We start from the raw sequence: 19,336 nt of genomic DNA, 5'->3' as shown, positions 1-19,336 counted from the left end.
ACGGTGCTTTATTTTCTTTGGAGCCCTTTACTGAAAGTCTCTAGTTTGTCTTTCTTTAAAAAAGATTGATTTATTGGAAAGTTACAGAAAGAGAAGGAGAGACAGATCTTCCGTGCGCTGGTTCACTCCACAAATGGCTACAACAGCCAGGGCAGGGCCAGACCAAAGCCAGGAGTTAGGAGCTTCTTCCCTGTCTCCCACGTGGATGCAAGGACCCAAGCACTTGGGCCTTCTTCCACTGCTTTCCCAGGGAGCTGGGACACGAACCGTCACCTACATGGGATGCTGGCATCCCAGGCAGTGACTCTACCAGCTATACCACAGCTCCGGCCCCTCTTTGTTTTTAGACTGATTGATTTATTTGAAATGCAGAGTGACAGAGGTAGAGAGAGGGAACCTTCCATCCACTACTTCACTCGCCAAATGACAGCCACAGCCACGTTTGGGCCAGACTGAAGCTGAGATCCAGGAATTCTGGGTCTCCTAAATGGGCGGTGGGAACCTAAGTCCTTGGGCCATCGTTTGCTGCCCCCTAGGCACGTGAGCAGGAAAGTGGACAGGAGCACAGAGTAGAAAGGACGCTGACAGGACTCCAGGCAGTCCCAGCAATAAGCTGGACCCACTGCGCCAGCCCCCATTTCTGTAAGCATTTATCACCTCTCCCTGCGGGCCTGCGGCCTCCTAACTATGGAACACAGTCAAGCAATACCAAGTCCATGACTAGGGGTAGGAGGGAGTCTGCACTGTGGCTGAGTATCTTATAAACGCTAACCCGCAGCAGTTTGGAATGGGCAGCTGGCAAAGTGGAACAGAGAACCTCCGTTACTAGCCCAGGGCTCCACAGCACCCAGGCCCTGCTGGGCTCAAGGTGCGACTAGTCCAGGGGCAGATGGGAGGGCTCCAGGGCAGAGGTCCCTGGCGGGTCAGCCTGGCGCTCACCCACCCTTCCCCGGTGCAGGAAACAGCGGAAGCAGATGCACAACCACCTCCGGCAGAACATGTGCCCAGCCCACCAGAACCGCATCTTGGCCAACGGGCCCAGCCACCCCCGGCTGGACCCCGAGGAGATCCAGATGGCAGACGTGAGTGGTGCTCCCCGGCTCCGCCCCCAGCCCTCGCTGGACAGCCAGCCTTCTTGTGCCCTCTGGGGGGGGGGGGGGAGGCTGGGGCAGCAGCTGGCAAGGTGGCCGCAAGGTGGCCAGTCCCGCTCTCACCACTTCCAGAGGAAGGCTGGGCGCGGAGCTGCAGGGGCCACTGCTGTGCCACCATCTCCCCTGCTCAGGTGAGCAGGCCCCAAGGGCCGAGTCCCACTCACCCAGCCCGGCCCTGTCTGTTGCAGTACATCTCCAAGAACGTGCCTGCCACAGACCACGTCATCCGCAGGGAAACTGAGACCACCTTCTCGGGGAGCCACTCCTGTTCTCCTTCTCACCACTGTTCCACAGCCACGCCCACCTCCAGCCACAGGTGGGCCCCCTCCCAAGGCCCCCAGAAGCGTGTAGACCCCTGTACCTCGGCCACCCAGTGCCGCCACCTCATGACTCAGCCACCTGCCACCATCTGCAGCCACTGGCACAGGCCGCCGTGCACCTGAGTCTTCAGAGTGAGGGGGTGGACAGGGTGCTGGGTACTGCCCATGTAAGCACCAAGCACCGCAGCGCCAGAAACAGGCAGCTCCTTCCTTCCCTGAGGCGTCCACAGAGGGGCCACTGGGACCAAGATCCTAACAGTCACGGTGCAGGACCCTTGCGGGTGGACAAGGCTGGTGGCAGCAAGGAAAGGAAGGGTCCTTTGTACCTTGCAGCTTGCCCAGCCCCCTGTCACCATGGGGTTGGGCCTCGGGGACACTGCATACCAGCCCAGGGAGCCCAGGAGAGGCGGTCATGTCCCCCCTGCCCACTCACCCCCATCCGGCCTTCCCAGACATGAGAGCCACACGTGGAGCCTGGAACGTTCTGAGAGCCTCACCTCCGACTCCCAGTCCGGCATCATGCTGTCCTCAGTGGGCACCAGCAAGTGCAACAGCCCGGCGTGTGTGGAGGCCCGGGCCCGGCGGGCAGCAGCCTACAGCCTGGAGGAGCGGCGCAGGGCCGCCGTGCCACCCTACCACGACTCTGTGGACTCCTTGCGTGACTCCCCACACAGTGAGAGGTCAGTTCTGACCCGTAGGGCAACTCGGGGACATCACACAGAGCCTCATCCCCAACCATCAGGGTCCCAGAAAGGGGAGGCTCTGCCCAGGGGCATAAGCTGCACCTGACGCCGCGGCTACTACTGTCCCTGGTGGGGCCCGGGCCTCTCGGCAGTGCTCCTGGGAACACCTTCCGGAGCGGAAGGAGATGTTACTGACTGCACCGGGAACCCATCCTCGCGGCACCATGTCCCAGCAGGAAGAGACACCATGGGGGGGGGGGGGGGGGAGAGGCTGAGGCCCAGGAAGCTGGCCAGTGCAGGACACGCGGGAGCCAGGCACGCTCCCAGGCCCGCGGTATCGCCCCAAGGCCCGGTTGCCGGGTTCTCATGCTGTGAATGACTGCAAACCGGGAAACGCTGCTCCTGCACTCCGGACCAGGAGTCCCAGGCAGCCGGCTCCACTTCCCTCAGTCCGTGAGTGGCCTTCGGCTGCGAGGGGAGCAGAGCCGATGTCCCCCACTCAGCTCAGCCCCCTCCAGGCACGGTCTCCTCGGGAAGCCCAAAATAGCACCTGTCCCTGCTCCTGCGGAGCTCGCAGGCTGGGCAGTATGCCCATCTCTGCCACCTGCATGACGTGGGGCGGCTTCATCACCCGGACCCCGTAGCCTGTAGAAGGGAGAACAACGCCTGTTAAGCCTGGTTCCAGGGAAGGCACCCCGGGTTCTCGCGCAAAAACTCCCTGGCTCCTGTTCTAAGTGCTACAGTCAGACCCCTTCCGGGTGACAGGAAGGTGACAGGCACAGCAGTGTGGCTAGGCAGGCCTGGGGGACACTTGAGCTGGGCCCAAAGAGGCCCTTAAGAGAGCATGGCTGGTGTGGGCTGTGGGGAGCAGTGCAGCGGGGCCACGCCCGTGGAGAGCCCAGGTGGGCACGCAGCAAGGGCCTCCTCGTGCTGTCTTTAAAAGGTCCCTCTGGGGAGGCAGAGTGAAGGACAGAGGGCAGGGTGGAGGCACAACCAGAACGCACCCTGGGGCCCCGGGTGGTGGCGGACTCGGTTAACTTGGTGGTTAACTACACCTGCACGTGGAGGGAAGTGGGGAGTCAGGTGATTTGTCAAGAACCTACCGGACTCCCTGGGCTGGTGCGGCAGGGCAGCGACTGCCAGCCCCCATGGAGGGAGGTGGCCCCTGTCTGTGTGGCAGGGAGCTGATGGGCTCACACAAGGACAACCTGGAGAAGGGACAGGGACAGGTACCCGGATACAGCGGCTTCCGCCCCAGCCTGAGGAACGCCTCCCTCCGGAAGCCAGCAGGCCACGGGGTCAATCTCCCCTCCAGGGCCAGGGAGTCCAGGTCTCGGGCCCTCTGAATGAGGAATTGTGGCTTCTGGGATTTGCCGTGAGCCTTGGCCACCTCCTGGCTGAGTGGACTTAAATGTTCTCAGGCTCCTGCGCATGCTAGGGACCAAGGAAAGCCTCTTAGAGACTTATGGCATTAGCTGAGATTTTACCCTTAACATGCCCTGACCCGAGGCTGACCCCGCCGACCGTGAGCTTCTCCACACAATGACCATGAGTCAGGCACTGGGCCCGGCCAGTCCCCCAGCACGCGATGGTACCAACGGATGAGAGTCCCCTCCACCCCCCAGCCCTCTCACACGTGGGATCCGGGCAAGGAGGCCACCTCGGGTGGCACCCCGATCCACACCTCTGCCTCTCCCCGCAGGTACGTGTCAGCCCTGACCACGCCCGCGCGCCTGTCGCCCGTGGACTTCCACTACTCGCTGGCCACGCAGGTGCCCACCTTCGAGATCACGTCTCCCAACTCGGCGCATGCGGTGTCGCTGCCGCCCGCCGCGCCCATCAACTACCGCCTGGCGGAGCAGCAGCCGCTCCTGCGGCACCCAGCGCCCCCGGGCCCCGGGCCCGGCCCTGGCCCCGGCGCGGACATGCAGCGCAGCTACGACAGCTACTACTACCCGGCGGCAGGGCCCGGGCCGCGGCGCGGGGCTTGCGCACTGGGCGGCAGCCTGGGCAGCCTGCCCGCCAGCCCCTTCCGCATCCCGGAGGACGACGAGTACGAGACCACGCAGGAGTGCGCTCCGCCGCCGCCGCGGCAGCGCACGCGCGGCGCGTCCCGCAGGACGTCGGCGGGGCCCCGGCGCTGGCGCCGCTCGCGCCTCAACGGGCTGGCGGCGCAGCGCGCACGCGCGGCGCGGGACTCGCTGTCGCTGAGCAGCGGCTCGGGCGGCGGCTCGGCCTCGGCCTCGGACGACGACGCGGACGGGGCCCTGGCGGCCGAGAGCACCCCGTTCCTCGGCCTGCGCGCGGCGCACGACGCGCTGCGCTCGGACTCGCCGCCGCTTTGCCCCGCGGCCGACAGCAGGACTTACTACTCCCTGGACAGCCACAGCACGCGGGCCAGCAGCAGACACAGCCGCGGGCCGCCCGCGCGCACCAAGCAGGACTCGGCGCCCCTCTAGAGGGCCCTGCCGCCCCTCCGCCTCGCCCGCCCCACTGTCTTTATGGCGAACAGAGACCACCGACCGCAGAGAGAGAGGAGGAAAAAAAAGAAATAAAAATATTTTTATTTTCTATAAAAGGAAAAAAGTATAACAAAATGTTTTATTTTCATTTTAGCAAAAATTGTCTTATAATACTAGCTAACGGCAAAGACGTTTTTATAGGGAAACTATTTATATGTAACATCCTGATTTACAGCTTCGAAAAAAAAAAACAAAAACAAAAAAAAGAGAGATGGGCCAATTTTTTGACTCTTTACTAGAAACTTATATTGTGGTGCCTTTTGCTGTACGCTATTCTGGGCTCCTGGGCGGCCGGGTGGGAGGGGCGTCACCAGGCTCGGCCCTGAGCGGGAGCTTTGCCGCCAGGCAGGAGCATGAGGGAGTCAGGTGACTTCCAGAGGGAGACAAAGACCAGCGGCAGCACCGAAAGGGGAGGTGGCTCCCCGCTCCTCACAGCTGCTCCGGGAGGGGCTGAGGAGGTCGCCCCGACAGCCCGGGCCCAGGGAGGGGGCGGCGCCTGCTCCCCCACGGCCTCCACCGCAGCACCTTCGTTTACAGGTCGTCTTTTCTACTTTACGCCTGCATGTCCTTTGCATTTCAGACTCTAGATCGGATGCATGGTCACGCTGGGACCGAGAAGAGCCACTCAGTGTATTCGATTCGCCTCTTAGCAATAAAACAACACGTGTCCCTCTCACAGCCCACCCTCCAGCCCCAACCCACCTACGACTTCCAGTCCTGCCCTCCCACCCCCACAACTGGGTCCACTGCTAATTTGTCAAAAAGGTCATTGTTTAAAAAAAAAATTACATCCCAAACAGAAATAAATGGGCACCCTGTCCTGAGATGTCCAAACACCTGACTGTTGACACTTGAACATTTTTATATTATAAATAAAATCAGAACTAACTCCTGGTTGAGTGTGTGTGCCTAGCCCCCAGGTGAGGAGGGAAGACAGGATGAACCCTGGTGGGGGTGGACAGATGTCAGGGTGGAGACTTGCATGGCCAGGGCAGTCCTGGGACAAAGTGACCCTCCCGCTCACTTCCCTGGCCTCAGCTCCCAGGACAGGCTCCAAGAACATTTACAAGGTGTCCCCCCTGGCTGCTGGGGAACCTGGCCAAGGCACTGACGCAAATTGCTCTGCTTCAAACCCAGTCCCAGAACTCTGGCCCAGTTCCTGCCCCGGAGCTACAGAGCCGAATTGAGGCAACCGTTTCCGGGCCCAGGTGGGTGAGGAGGGAGGGACTGTGGGGCCCGCACTGGGGCAGCTGAGGCAAGATGACCCTTGGGGCCTCGGGCATGTCACAGGCATAGTCTAGACATGCAAGGCGGCGTAATGGGTGCCCTGGCTGCCAGAGGGCCACAGCTGCTGTGGCTCGTAAGCCCACAGGGGTTGCTCTCTCCCCTACTCTTGTACCCCCTCAAAGCCAGGGCCTGTCGGAGCCCGCAGCAGTGACGCCAGGCATGGAGACGGAGGTGCTGGGCTAAGGGGACTGTCCCCTCATCGAGCAATCTGCTAAGCCAGGAAGCTTCAAGTTCTAGCCAGACATAAGGGAGTTGTCGATGGCTAAGGCGGATGGCGTGCGTGAGCGTGTGTGAGGAAGGAGGCAGTCTGAGGTCTGCAGATGGGAAAGCAGCAGCAGGCCGAGTTCAAACACATTCTCTGCCCCTGTGAGCTGCGTGACTTCAGACTGCCCTGCAAGGGATGTGAACACCCACTCCAAGGGGGCGCTGTATAGGAAGCACCCCGCTGGCTCAGACACGTGGCAGATGCCTACAGAACGGATACTTTGATAGGGAAGACAACATCCGTGCCTTGCGTCCTTGAATCAGAGTGACAGAAACCGCAGGGGAGGGAAGAAAGTGGAGTAAGAACTGAAGTCACGGTATTCGCTGTGGGGTGCAGGGAGGGGCCTGTGACGGCCCAGCTGAGGACACCACGAGCTGGCAAGACCCGCCCCAACTCTCCCAGAGTCTCCCGACTGCTGCTCAGAGCCAGGAATTCTTCTATGTGACCCCTGACCCCTAGGGCACCCAAATATATTCCAGAGGCCCCTTGGGGAACCCATCAACCTTTCCATGACCCAGCTGAGTGTCCTCATTTGACTATTCCAAAGGCTGAGTTTCTGTTGTCCTCTAAATTCTCATTCAGAAACCAACCCCCAGGGCCGGCACTGTGGCTTAGCCAATAAAGCTGCTGCTCACCATGCCAGCATCCCTTACAGGTGCCGGTTCAAGTCCTGGCTTCTCCTTTCCGATCTGTCTCCCTGCTAATGGCCTGGGAAAAGCAGCACAAGAAGGCCCAAGTGTTTGGGCCCCTGCACCCACGTGGGAGAACTGGAAGGAGCTCCTGGCTTCCTCCTGGCCAACCCCCAGCTATTGCAGCCATCTGAGGAGTGGACCGAGGGTGGAAGTTATCCCCTCTCCCTCCCCCTCCTCCTCACCCTCTCTCTGTAATTGTGACTTTCAAATAAATAAACCTTTAAAAAAAAAAACTGCATAGGAGAGATGCAAGATGGCTGAATACAGTATAGCCACATTAACTCAAGCTGCTCTGGGATATGAAAAGAACAAAGGAATGGGGCCAGCACTGGGGCAAAGCAGGTAAAGCCACCACCTGCAGTGCCGGCATCCCATATGGGCACCAGTTCAAGAACTGGCTGCTCCACTTCGGATCCAGCTCTCTGTTATAACCTAGGAAACCAGTACAAGACAGCCCAAATCCTTAGGCTCCTGCACCCACATGGGAGACTTAGAAGAAATGCCTAGCTCCTGATTGGCCCAGCTCCAATTTGTGGCCATTTGGGGAGTAAGCCAGCAAATGGAAGATCTCTCTCTCTCTCTCTGCCTCTGCCTCTAACTCTGCCTTTCAAATAAATAAAAAAATAAAAGGAAGGACTATGTTTCCAGGGGTCTGGTGGAAATTCTCAGTGAAGAAGTGGAAAAAGCAAGAAAACAAAGGCTCCATGGGACACAAGGAGAGAAGACAGAGATCACTGCAGCCAACCATGCGCACGGCCAGCGCAGCACAGCCAGCCTACCACGCCAAGGCAGTAGGAATTGCTGGGCACCCACCGCTCACACTGTAGGCTCAGAGTGAACCCCACAGTCACCCACTGACCTTTTACTTGCGCCTGGAGAGCTGCTGGGGTCTGAGCAACTGCCAGGCTTGCAGCAGGGAAGCCCACGTGCCCCCTCCCCTCCCTTCCCCTCCCCTCTGTCACCCACACAGAGCTGTACCTCCATTCTCCCAGTACCAGAGTCAGGGCAACAGTGGGGCAAAGCCAAGATCCCCTGTACCCAGCAACTGTAGGAGTTCTTGGGCGGTAGCCCCAGTGCTATGCTCACATATTCTACATGAGCAAGGGGGAGGCGCCTCAGCTTCTGGGAGCTAACACAAGCAGCAGTCCATACAAAATCTGTTCCCATCCAGGGAGATCTGGGTAATGACCCACTACACCCTGCAACACCAGGATTGTAACAACTCATTCTGAATTTCTTGCTGCCACTGCAATCTACCCAGTGGACATCAGGGAGAACCCACCTGCATCCCCCAGAGTCCAATCTCCTGTACGCCTGTAGCCACCAGAGCCAGTTCACACCCCCTAGTCCTAGGAGTAGTTTTGTTGGTGTTCTAAGCCACAGCACCAGCTAGACTCTCCTAGCAGGACCTGAGGAAGGGGCCATCTGTATCACACAGTCTAGAGCCATAGCAATTGTTGCCACAAATCCCCAGCATCACTCAGGCTTGCTGGTAGGACAGCAGCCAACACTATCTCCTTCAGCACCAAGAACAAGGCCCTGGCTATCACGTCACCAGGGAGACCGACACTGAAATCTCAATGGATCAAAGATACATGCCCTGGGAACCTTTATTCATCTCAAGGCCACGCTTCTATCCCTGTGAACTGCAGCAGACTGGTCACTGATTAAGACAAAAGAAATCACACAGGAACTATCTTCCTGGGCTCACCTACAATCAAAGCCAAAGCAACAAGCCAAGTGATACCCTGCATTCCAGCTAAACCATAAACCCTTTCACAACAAAGCCTATTCTGTAAAGAGAGGAATACACCAGATGGGCAGATGTCAACACAGATACAAGAAAACACGAACAAGCCGGGTCGTACAAAGCCTCCAAAAGAACCCAGGCTGGTGCCACGGCTCACTTGGCTAATCCTCTGCCTGCGGCGCTGGCACCCCAGGTTCTAGTCCTGGTTGGGGCAGCTGGATTCTGTCCCGGCTGCCCCTCTTCCAGGCCAGCTCTCTGCTGTGGCCCGGGAAGGCAGTGGAGGATGGCCCAAGTGCTTGCGCCCTGCACCCGCATGGGAGATGAGGAAGAAGCACCTGGCTCCTGGCTTCAGGTTGGCATAGCTCCGGCCATAGCAGCCATTTGGGAGGTGAACCAACAGAAGGAAGATCTTTCTCTCTGTTTCTCCCTCTCACTGTCTGTAACTCTACCTGTCAAATAAATAAATAAATCTTAAAAAAAAAAAAAGTGAAAGAGAAAGGGCCAGCACTGTGCCATAGCAGGTAAAGCTGCCACCTGCAGTGCCAGCATCCCATATGGCCGCCAGTTCGAGTCCAGGCTGCTCCACTTCCGATCCAGCTCTCTGCTATGGCCTGGGAAAACAGTAGAAGATGGCCTAAGTGCTTGGGCCCCTGCACCTACATGAAAGACCTGGAGGAAGCTCTTGGATAGGTATGGCTCCGGTTATTGCAGCCATCTGAGCAATGAACCTATGGATCTAAGAGCTCTCGCTCTCTCTTCCTCTCTATAACTCTACCTTTCAAATAAATAAATAAATCTTTTTTAAAAAAGTGAAACAGAAAGTAAGTATTTTCTGGATAAGCAAAAACTAAGAACTACCACGCCAGACCAGCTTGACAATAAATTCTGAAGGGCGTCCTGCATTAGCACTGCACATCACGAAAATGCACGACCCCGCCAAACTCACTAACAGAGCATAATCATTATCCAGTGAACAATATGACAGGTCTTAGAGACTTCGGTTGGCTGAATGCACAAAAAACATGACCCCACTCTATGCTGCCTGCAAGAAACTCACTTCACAAAGATCAGAGACTGAAAGCGAAGGGTTGGAAAAAGAGACACCACACAAATGGAAACCAAAAGGGAGCAGGCATAGCTACGCTTTTATCAGATAAAAGACTTTAAAACAAAAACTGTGAAGAGAGATAAAGGAGGACATTGTAATTTGATAAAAGGTTCAATTCAGCAAGAAGACCACCCAGATACCGACAGAAGATACTATTAGACCTAAGGGGAGAGATGGACCCTATACAACAGTGGGTGACTTCAACACCCCACCCTCATCAGTGGACAGATCATCCACACCGAACAGACACACAGAGCTGAAACTTACCACTGAGCCAACGGACCTAACAGACATTCACGGGACATTTCCCCAACAGCTACACAACACACATTCCTCTTCTGAGCACATGGACCATTTTCTAGGACAGACCACACATTAGGCCACAAATCAATTCTCAGAAAATTTAAAGAGACTGGGGGCCAGCACCATGGCATAGCGGGTTAAGCTGCCATCTGTAATACCGGCATCCCATATGGGCACTGGTTCAAGTCCCTGCTGCTCCACTTCTGATCCAGCTCTATGCTAAGGCCTGGGAAAGCAGTAGAAGATTGTCGCTCCTCCACGAAGAGGGGGAGCGACATAATGGTGCCGTGACTCGGATAGGAAACCTAGGACGGATAGGAAACTTAGGAGGGAAGAAACGGGAAGAAGTGGAAAATATCGGAGAGAGAGACTAGCAAACAGCCTAGGGAAAAGCCGGACGAAAAAGGTGCCAGAAGAAGCTATTGAAAGCCTAGGCATAGACTCAGATACGGACTACGGGGAGAAGCTGGGAGAAATCTCTAAGGTCGAAAGCGAAAGTGAAAGCTAGAACAAACAGACTCGGATGCGGACTGTGGGGAGAGGCCAGGAGAAATGAGGGAGGAGTATTGTTGGAGGAAAGCTTGGGGAAATATACCGGGTAGAGAAAAATGTTAGGGAAATTGAAGCCGCGGGGGGCAGGCCGAGGCGGAAACGAAAGCCACTTTGGGATTCTCAAGTTAGCCCGGGAATAGGGGGCGAAAAGTTAAAACCAGAAGCGGAAACGTAAGCCCGGTTGGGATCCGTCTGATTAGCCCGGGGAGCAAAGGACGGGAAGCCAAATCGTGGGGCGGAGACGTGAGCTGGGTTGAATTCGCCAGGTTAGCCCAGGGAACTTGGATTGAATGCTAGTGGCAGAGACGCAAGCTACGCTGTGTGACTCGCGGAAGCCGCCGCGTGCAGAGAGAGCACGGGGCGTGAATAGATAGGGAACGCGGGGCTGGCGCGAGGCCGTGGTGCGGACGCAAAGGGGCGTGGAGACCGCGGAGTGTGCGCGCGAAGCCGAGCCGCGCAGATGAGAGAGGCGCGGGCTGAAGCGGCTCAGCCGGGAAGCCGCCGAGAAGCAGCCTCGGGGCGGGCGCCGGGAAGCCGCAGGGATAAGAGAAACAGAAGTTTAGAAGTAAAATGAGAGAAATAGGAATGCTGGAAGATAGAAGTAAAATGGGAGAAATAGGAATGCCCGGAGATAGAGAAATAGAGAAATAGAAAGGCCTCCCCACAATATTGCAATGAGAAGGCTTGGATTCGGTCTGCCTGATTAGTGAGGCGATGAGCACCTGCGGGCGGCTCGACCAGAGTATGAGCCGCAGGTCACCGAAGACAGGCACGTTATTAACATCAATAGTCTCCCCACAATATGGCAATGAGAAGGCTTGGATTCGGTCTGCCTGATTAGTAAGGCGGTAAGCACCAGCAGGCGGCTCGACCAGAGTATGAGCCGCAGGTCACCAAACACAGGCACGCATCAGCGCCTAAAAACCTCCTCACAACATGGCGAAGAGAGGACCCGGATTCAGTTTGCCTGATTGATAGGACTTGTAAGAACCTGTGGCAACTCTAGCAAGTAGAGCAGAGTGTGTGCCGCGGGACACCGAAGACAGGCGCGTATCAACGCCAAAAAATAAAAAGAAAGGGGGATCTGTGGGGAGCAATCCGGACTGGACTAAGTTACTGGAATTAAGACTTATTCTATGCATCTGCTCTCCCACAATATGGCGCTGGGAGAGAAGAAAACAGCTTCTACCCAGCTGCCTCCAGTTCAACCAATAAACTGTAGGACCTGCTCCTGATTGGAGGAGAGCAGCGTACTCGGCGTGTGGGCAGCCGAGTTAGGATTGGCGGAGGAGGACTATAAAGGAGGAGAGAGACGGCATGCACCAGGAACATCTAAGGGGAACATCTAAGAGGAACATCTAAGGGGAACACCTGTGCAGCCCCCGAGAGAGCCGGCCGGCGGTGTGCCGCTCCCCTGCGAAAGTGTGGAATGTGGCAGGGGGAACCGCCCTTCCACGGAGGTGGAAGGGACAGCAGCCAACCCGGGAAGAACCAGCAGCAAACCCGGGGAGGGCCGAGAAGATGAAAGAACAGCGCAGGGTCCTGTGTCGTTCCTCCACGAAGACGGGGAGCGACAAAGATGGCCCAAGTCTATAAATCCCTGTACCCATGTGGGAAACCCAGAAGAAGCTCCTGGCTTTGGATCAGCTCCGCCCCAACCAGTGCGGACATTTGGGGAGTAAACCAGTGGATGGAAGACATCTCTCTCTCTCTGCCTCTCTGCAACTCTGCTTTTCAGATAAATCAATTTTTTAAAAAAAGATTCACTTAAAGAATTTAAAAAAAGATTTAACACCCCTTCCTTATTAAAAATTCTGCACATATTAGGTATAGAAGAAACATTCCTCAAAATTATAAAGGCTATAGATCACAAACCAACAGCCAGTATCACACTGAATGTGGAAAAACTCAAAGCATCTCCCCTCAGAGCTGGAACAAGACAAGGATGCCCGCTTTCACCACTCTTTCAATATAGTACTGGAAGTTTTAGCAAGGACAATTATGGAAAAGAGGAAATCAAATTATCCATGTTTACAGATGACATGACGTTGTAATGGAAAAATCTAAACACTCCACCAAAAAGCTTTAAGAATAGAAAACCAACTCAGTAAAGTTGCAGATTACAAAATAAACATACAAAAAATAGCAGCTTTTTTGTGCACTAATGATGAACTCAACAGAAACAGCAATCAAGAAATCTCATTCACAATACCCACAAAAAATTCAATATTTAGGAATAAATTTAACAAAAAAAGTCCAAGATCTACACAAAGAAAATTATCACACACTGATGAAACAAATCATCAAGGACTCAAAAAAAGGTAAAGATATTCCTTGCTCATGGATCAGAAGAATCCATATCATTAAAATGTCGAGAAGCCAGCATTGCAGCGCTGTGGGTAAAGCCTGCAGTATCAGCATCCCATAGGGGTACCAGTTCGAATCCTGGCTGCTCCACTCCTGAGCTCCCTGCTAATGTGCCTGAGAAAGCAGCAAAAGACAGCCCAAGTGCTTGGGCCCCTGCATCCACGTGGGAGACCTGGATGAAGCTCCTGGCTCCTGGCTTCAACCTGGCCTGGTCCTGGCTTTTTTTTTTTTTTTTTTTTTTTTTTACAGGCAGAGTGGACAGTGAGAGAGAGACAGAAAGGTCTTCCTTTGCCGTTGGTTCACCCTCCAATGGCCGCCGCAGCTGGCCCCCTGCAGCCGGTGCATCGTGCTGATCCGAAGGCAGGAGCCAGGTGCTTCTCCTGGTCTCCCATGAGGTGCAGGGCCTAAGCACTTGGGCCATCCTCCACTACACTCCCGGGCCACAGCAGAGAGTTGGCCTGGAAGAGGGGCAAGCGGGACAGAATCCGGCACCCCAACCGGGACTAAAACCTGGGGTGCCAGCGCCACAGGCGGAGGATTAGCCTAGTGAGCCGCGGCACCGGCCCTGGCCCTTACAGCCATTTGGGAAGTGAACCAACGGATAGAAGATTTCTCTCTCTCTCTCTCTCTCTCTCTATTCGGGGAGTGAACCAACAAATAGAAGATTTCTCCCTCTCTCTCTCTGCCTCTCCTTCTCTGTAACTGACTTTCAAATAGATAAACAAATCTTAAAAAAATGTCTATTACCTAAAGCAATTTACAGATTCAATGCAATCCCTATCAAAATATCAATGCCATTCTTTACCCAGTAAGAAAAAAACACTAAAATTCATATGGAATCACGAAAGGCCCCAAATAGCCAAAGCAATCCTGAGCAAGAAAAACCAAGCTGGGGCAGCCAGCACTGTGGCATAGCGGGTAAAGCCACCACCTGCAGTGCCGGCATCTCACAAGGGAGCTGGTTCAAGCCCTGGCTGTTCCACTTTGAATCCAGCTCCCTGCTAATGGGCCTTGGAATGCAGTAGAGGACGGGCCAAGTGCTTGGGCCCCTGCACCCACGTGGGAGACTCAGAAGCTCCTGGCTCCAGGCTTTGGAGCGGACCAGCTCCAGCCACTGTGGCCACCTGAGGAGTGAACCAGCGAATGGAATATTTTGCATATGTGCACGTGCTCTCTCTCGGCCTTTCAAAATAAATAAATCTCAAGCTTGAGTTCTTAGGCTCGTTCCTCCTAGCTCCCACCCGTTCCTCTCACACGTGGGGCTGGCTCCCCAGAGCATGTCTGCTCACACACACCCCCTCTCCGCTCTCTCAAACGTCCCCTGGGGAACTTTCAGTACAGTCTTTCCAGAACAGCTGCAGCTTTGAACACTTACGACACCTGTGCAACCTCCTAGGTCAGTTTTCTTCCCCACACCTGGATTCTTTCCCCTCTCAGAACCCCAAATGCTAATGGCGGCTACCCGTCCCTCTCCCCATCGGATTGCGAGCCCCACGGGGACAGGGAATTGGGTAAATTTCCTATTCACAGTACCGGCAGCCCCCAACAGAGCAAGCAGCACACAGGTGACTCACTGAAGCAGAGGATCAAGGCCACAGACACTGCCACCCAGGGCCCATCCCTTGAGTGCCTGACCCATTGGTCCATTTCCACAGCCACCAGGTGGCGCCAAGCACCCAACGCATCTCACCTGGATTTGGCTGGTGCCAGAAAAGGATGCAGGAGGGTTAGAGGCTGGGGGAGGGGGACAGTGGAGCGTGGTGTTTGCTTCGAAGGCAGGAAAAAATATTAGAACTCTGATTTAGATTTATTTTATCTCACCTTTTTTAAAATTTCTATTTTTTATAATGTACATAATATTTTAGTAGAGTAGTACATGTATATAATTTACAAATAAATAATTATACAATTAAGGAAGAGAACTAAAAATTGTTTTACGGACGGGAGGCACAACTAGTGCTCAGGGAAGCACAACTCTGGGCAGCGGGCGCCAGGGCCTGCCGCCTCCACTCACCTGCCCTGCAGAAGCCGCCGCACGGGAGGTCCGGGCAGCCCTTCCCGGTGCCACCCAGCCTTCTCAGCGTCACTGAAGTGCACATCTACTTCCCCTGAGCAAAGCGAAGGGGCCAGATGGTTCAGTCAGAAAACACGCTTCAGCTGATCCAACTTCATCCTCGGGACTTAAATCACTACATCGCTTCACGAACTCACACGTCCCTTCAATCCAGTGCGACTGGGCTTGCAACGTTAGGTACTCAGACTCAAGGCTGGCTTATCTTATTAACTAAACACGTTACCACTGAGGTCAACGCGCTGCAGGCCAAACTACAGGAACCTACTGAAACAACAAAAAAGATTTGCTCATCATCGCTACAAAGAGGGGGCCATGACCCCTACCCTGTGAATCTAAGGAGTGCAGGGTCGCATGGTCTGCTCTGTGCCGTGGCGGAGCTCTCCGTTCTTCCCAACATGTTCTCGGCTACGCCTCTGTGATTCACTACAAAGACCGGAGAACTCGCAACCATCACCGGCTTGTCCGTCCATCTTTTCCCAGCACCGACCATTGATGGCTTCCACGACCTTCCCCCACCAGGCTTCTTTGGGCTTGTTGGCAAGCGGCGATATGCAAGGCAGAGGGTCTTTCATTCGGGCCACAGAGACCTGCCCAAGAGGTCGCCCCTGGGGCTCAGAGACCTGGCAGCAGCAACTTACCGGCTGGTCCCACGGCACTCACACCCCTGGACTCCCGCGGACCGAGGGGGAGCGCGCACACGCCCTCTTTAGTCCAGAAGCGTCAACTGCAAGGGCAGCGTTAAGTCACAGGTCAGCCGGAAGAGGAAATGACGGGGGCTAAGAGCGGTCAGCGCAGTCTCCAGCAGGGCCACTGGGGCCCTCCCACGGGGCAGAAGGCGGAGCTCCGAAGCAAGCCTTGCCTTCCTCGGGTTTCACCCCCGAACTGCTGTCGCCTCCGAAGCCATCTTTAAGAGTTCCTTATACATATATATAATTCTTATATACATACACACTTGTGTCTGTATAAAAGGAGGCAGTCGTGCCCCAGCGGACCAAGGAGAGGCGGACGCACTTGTAGCGTCTGCTTGGCACTGGGAGGGGCGGGCCCGGTCCCCAGGCGGTCGCCATGGGAGGCAGGAGGGGCTGGCGTGGGCCCCGAGGTTGCTGGGAAGAGCAGGAAGAGGACGGTGCTGGTGGTCTGCAGACCCGCTGCTGCTCAACAGGAAGGAGGGGGAGAGGGGGCACTCCCACCGGGAAACCCCGAGCCCAGACCTGCCCTCGAGCACAGGGCAGGCGCCAGCAGCAGGAGGCCCGGAGGACACTACGGCCCTTCCGGCTCCTCCCGGAAGTGGTGTATCGAGCATGCGCACTACCGGCCTACAAACCGGGGCTCGGCGGTGGAAGGGGGACAAGGGCTGGGGAGAGGGTCAAGGATGCAAGGACACAGAGGGCGGCCCGGGATGCGAGGAGACTGTAGCCACAAACGGCCACTCCACCGCCTGGGCCCACAGGGCTCCCCGCACGCCCCGGGCTGCCCGTCAACTGCCTGGAGCTGGGTGCGAGAGGCGCCTGGCTGCAGTTGTGCTGAGCGCTCTGGGGGCGGGGCCCTCGTGTCCACGCCAGCTAAGTATCGGACCCAGTGGCATCCTTTGTGGCTTTGCTGCCAGTCACAGGCCCGTGGCTCTGGCTGAGGGCAGGGCTTGAGTGTGTCTTCCGAAGAGCAGGGTCATCCCCTTCCAGGGTGGCCAGGCGGGCCTCGATCCGCTCCAGATCATCCGAGCCCACCTTGATTTTCACAGACAGGAGGTGGATGTAGGTCTCATAACGGCTTTTCTGGGGAAAGGACAGCAAAAGGCCAAAGAGAGTCAGAAGACGAACAATAAAACGAGAAACGCCTGTACTTCATATGACAGAAGACTCATTTCCTTAATGTTCCTCACAAATCAAGAAAAAGGGTTAGACCTATCTAATAAAACTAAGCAAGGACACACATAAAGTTCACTGGGGGTTTTTAAAATCCAAATAATTAGCGTTGACTTGTTGACTGACACCAAATGCACAGGCAAAAAAGAAAAAGCAGGACAAGCAAGGACTACATCAGAGTGTTACATTTCTGTACACCCAAAGACATAATCAACAGAGTGAAAAGGCAACCTACAGGATGGGAGAAATATCTGCAAATCATGCATGAGATAAGGGGTTAACACCCGAATATGTACAAACTGCTGGAGCCAGCAATGTGGCACAGTGGGTTAAACCGACATTTCCAGCACCGGCATCCCATATCAGAGTGCTGGTTTGAGTCCCGGCTACTCCACTTCTAATCCAGCACCCTGCTAATGCACTGGGAAGCCAGTGGAAGATGGCCCAAATACTAGAGCCTCTGCAACCCTTATGGGAGACCAAGATGGAGTTTCTGGCTCCTGGCTTCAGCTTGCTCCAGACCTGTTCATGTTCTCTCTCAGGGCCAGAGCTGTGGGAAGCGGGTTAAAGCCCTGGCCTGAAGCACTGGCATCCCATATGGGTGCCAGTTCTAGTCTCGGCTGCTCCTCTTCCGATCCAGCTCTCTGCTATGGCCTGGGAAAGCAGTAGAAGATGGCCCAAGTCGTTGGGCCCCTGCACCCATGTGGAAGACCTGGAATAAGCTCCTGACTCCTGGCTTCAGATCGGTGCAGCTCCGGCTGTTGCGGTCATCTGGGGAGTTAACCAGCAGATGGAAGACCTCTCTCTGTCTCTACCTCTCTCTGTAACTCTTTCAAATAAATAAAATAAATCTTTAAAAGAGACATGTCCTCGCTTGCTCGCTCTCTCTCTCTCTCCTCTCTAATTCTGCCATTAGTGATGTTTGACATCACTAATCATTTGGAAACTGCAAATCAAAATGGCAAGGAGATATTACCTCCTACCAGTGAGGATGACTACCATTTTAAAAACATAGAAAATAAATATCGGTGAAGATATGGAGAAATTAGAACCTTGGTAAGAAATCAGAGCTGCTGGTAAGAATATAAAATAGTACAGCTGCTATGGGAAACAGTGGTGGCTTCTCAAAAAGTTACAAACAGAATGACCGTGTGACCCAGAAATACCAATTCTGAGTATATATCCAAAGAACAAGTAGGGTCTTGTTTAATGGAGTGCTAGTCACCGTTGCCAGAAGATGAAAGCAACCCAAGTGCCCGCCAACAGATGCACATACCACGGACTATTATTCAGCCTTTAAAAGGACAGAAATTCTGACACATGGCACAACATGGAGGAACCTTAAAGACATACTGCTAAGTGACATAAGCCTGTCACAAAAAGACAAGTTCCATATGATTCCACTTATAGGAGTGCCTAGAGTAGTCAAATTCACGGAGACAGACAGTAGCTGGATGGTTGCCGGGGTGAGGTGAAGGGGAGAGTCAGTGTACAGAATTTCAGTTTGGAAAGATAAAGTTTGTGGATGGATGGTGCAGCAATGTGAACAGGTTTAACACTACTCACCGTTCACTTAACAAGTGGCTAAGACTATTACTTTGGGCATGTGTTTTGCCCTGAGTAAAAGATTTTTTAAATCCAAACTATAATAGTAAGGAGGTATTCATTGTTGAACCCGTCGTATGAGTGAAGATTAAAACATCCAACAATACCCAGTGTACACTGGGTACGTTTATAAACTATCTGAAGAGTCAGCGGTGAGCATTTGGCACAGCACTTACGTCTCCACTTGGGAGGCCTGGATCCCACATCAGTGCCCAGTTCAAATCCTGACACGTCTGCTTCTGGTGGGTGTACGCCCTGAGAGGCAAGGGTGCTGGCTGAAATATTTAGGCCCCTGCCACCCATGTGGTAGATCTGGATTGAATTCCAGGCTCCTGGCTTAAGCCTGGCCCACCTGGATGTTGGAGCAATTAAGGAGTGAACCAGTGGATGGAGGATCTCTTTGTCTGCCTTTCAGATAGAATGAAAATAAATAAATAATAGAGATTATAAATTCAAGTGAACATTTAAGAGGAAGACCTCGTAGTGTCTGACGAGGAGAGGGAGGGAAAGAGAGAGATCCTCCCTCCGTTGTTCTACTCTCAAATAGCTGCAATAGCTGGGCTGGTCCAGGCCAAAGTCAGGAACCAAGAGCTTCATCTAGGTCTCCCATGTGGGTGCAGGGGCCCAAGCACTTAAGACATCTTCCGGTAATTTCCCAGGCCATTAGCAGGGAGCCAGAGGAGAAATGGAGTAGCCAGACTCAATTTGGTGCTCATATGGGATGCTGGTATCGCAGGCGGCGGCTTAACCTACTGCACCCCAGCGCCGGCCCCGCAGAGCAGTCTAGAGGTAGTC

General features: G+C 54.7%; 2 protein-coding genes and 1 long non-coding RNA gene across 9 annotated transcripts in view; 1 reads left to right on the top strand and 2 right to left on the bottom strand.

Moving 5' to 3' along the window:
- Positions 1-7,153, top strand: part of NRG2 (neuregulin 2) — a 185,006-nt gene extending 177,853 nt beyond the window's left edge. For all 3 annotated transcript variants that reach the window (XM_051843446.2, XM_051843444.2, XM_051843445.2), the window contains 4 exons: positions 959-1,082; positions 1,340-1,467; positions 1,924-2,151; positions 3,857-7,153. In XM_051843446.2, the coding sequence (XP_051699406.2) occupies positions 959-1,082; positions 1,340-1,467; positions 1,924-2,151; positions 3,857-4,613 (1,237 nt within the window). In that variant the 3' untranslated portion in view covers positions 4,614-7,153. The remainder of the gene's footprint in view (positions 1-958; positions 1,083-1,339; positions 1,468-1,923; positions 2,152-3,856) is intronic.
- On the bottom strand, positions 51-4,075 carry LOC127490511 (uncharacterized). Its single transcript, XR_007918486.2, has 3 exons — positions 3,935-4,075; positions 3,258-3,588; positions 51-2,799 (listed from the first exon to the last, which is right to left on the bottom strand). It is a non-coding gene; the product is annotated as an uncharacterized lncRNA (long non-coding RNA).
- A 7,642-nt stretch (positions 7,154-14,795) lies between the features above and the next one.
- PSD2 (pleckstrin and Sec7 domain containing 2) overlaps positions 14,796-19,336 on the bottom strand; it is a 56,373-nt gene continuing 51,832 nt past the window's right edge. For all 5 annotated transcript variants that reach the window (XM_051843449.2, XM_051843451.2, XM_051843447.2 and 2 more), the window contains one exon: positions 14,796-16,846. In XM_051843449.2, coding sequence (XP_051699409.2) covers positions 16,637-16,846 — 210 coding nt within the window. In that variant the 3' untranslated portion in view covers positions 14,796-16,636. The remainder of the gene's footprint in view (positions 16,847-19,336) is intronic.

Source organism: Oryctolagus cuniculus, chromosome 6 (assembly GCF_964237555.1).
Source record: "Oryctolagus cuniculus chromosome 6, mOryCun1.1, whole genome shotgun sequence".
Lineage (NCBI taxonomy): Eukaryota > Metazoa > Chordata > Mammalia > Lagomorpha > Leporidae > Oryctolagus > Oryctolagus cuniculus.
The sequence above is the reverse complement of the archived record's forward strand: the minus strand, read 5'-3'. Positions and strand labels throughout refer to the sequence as shown.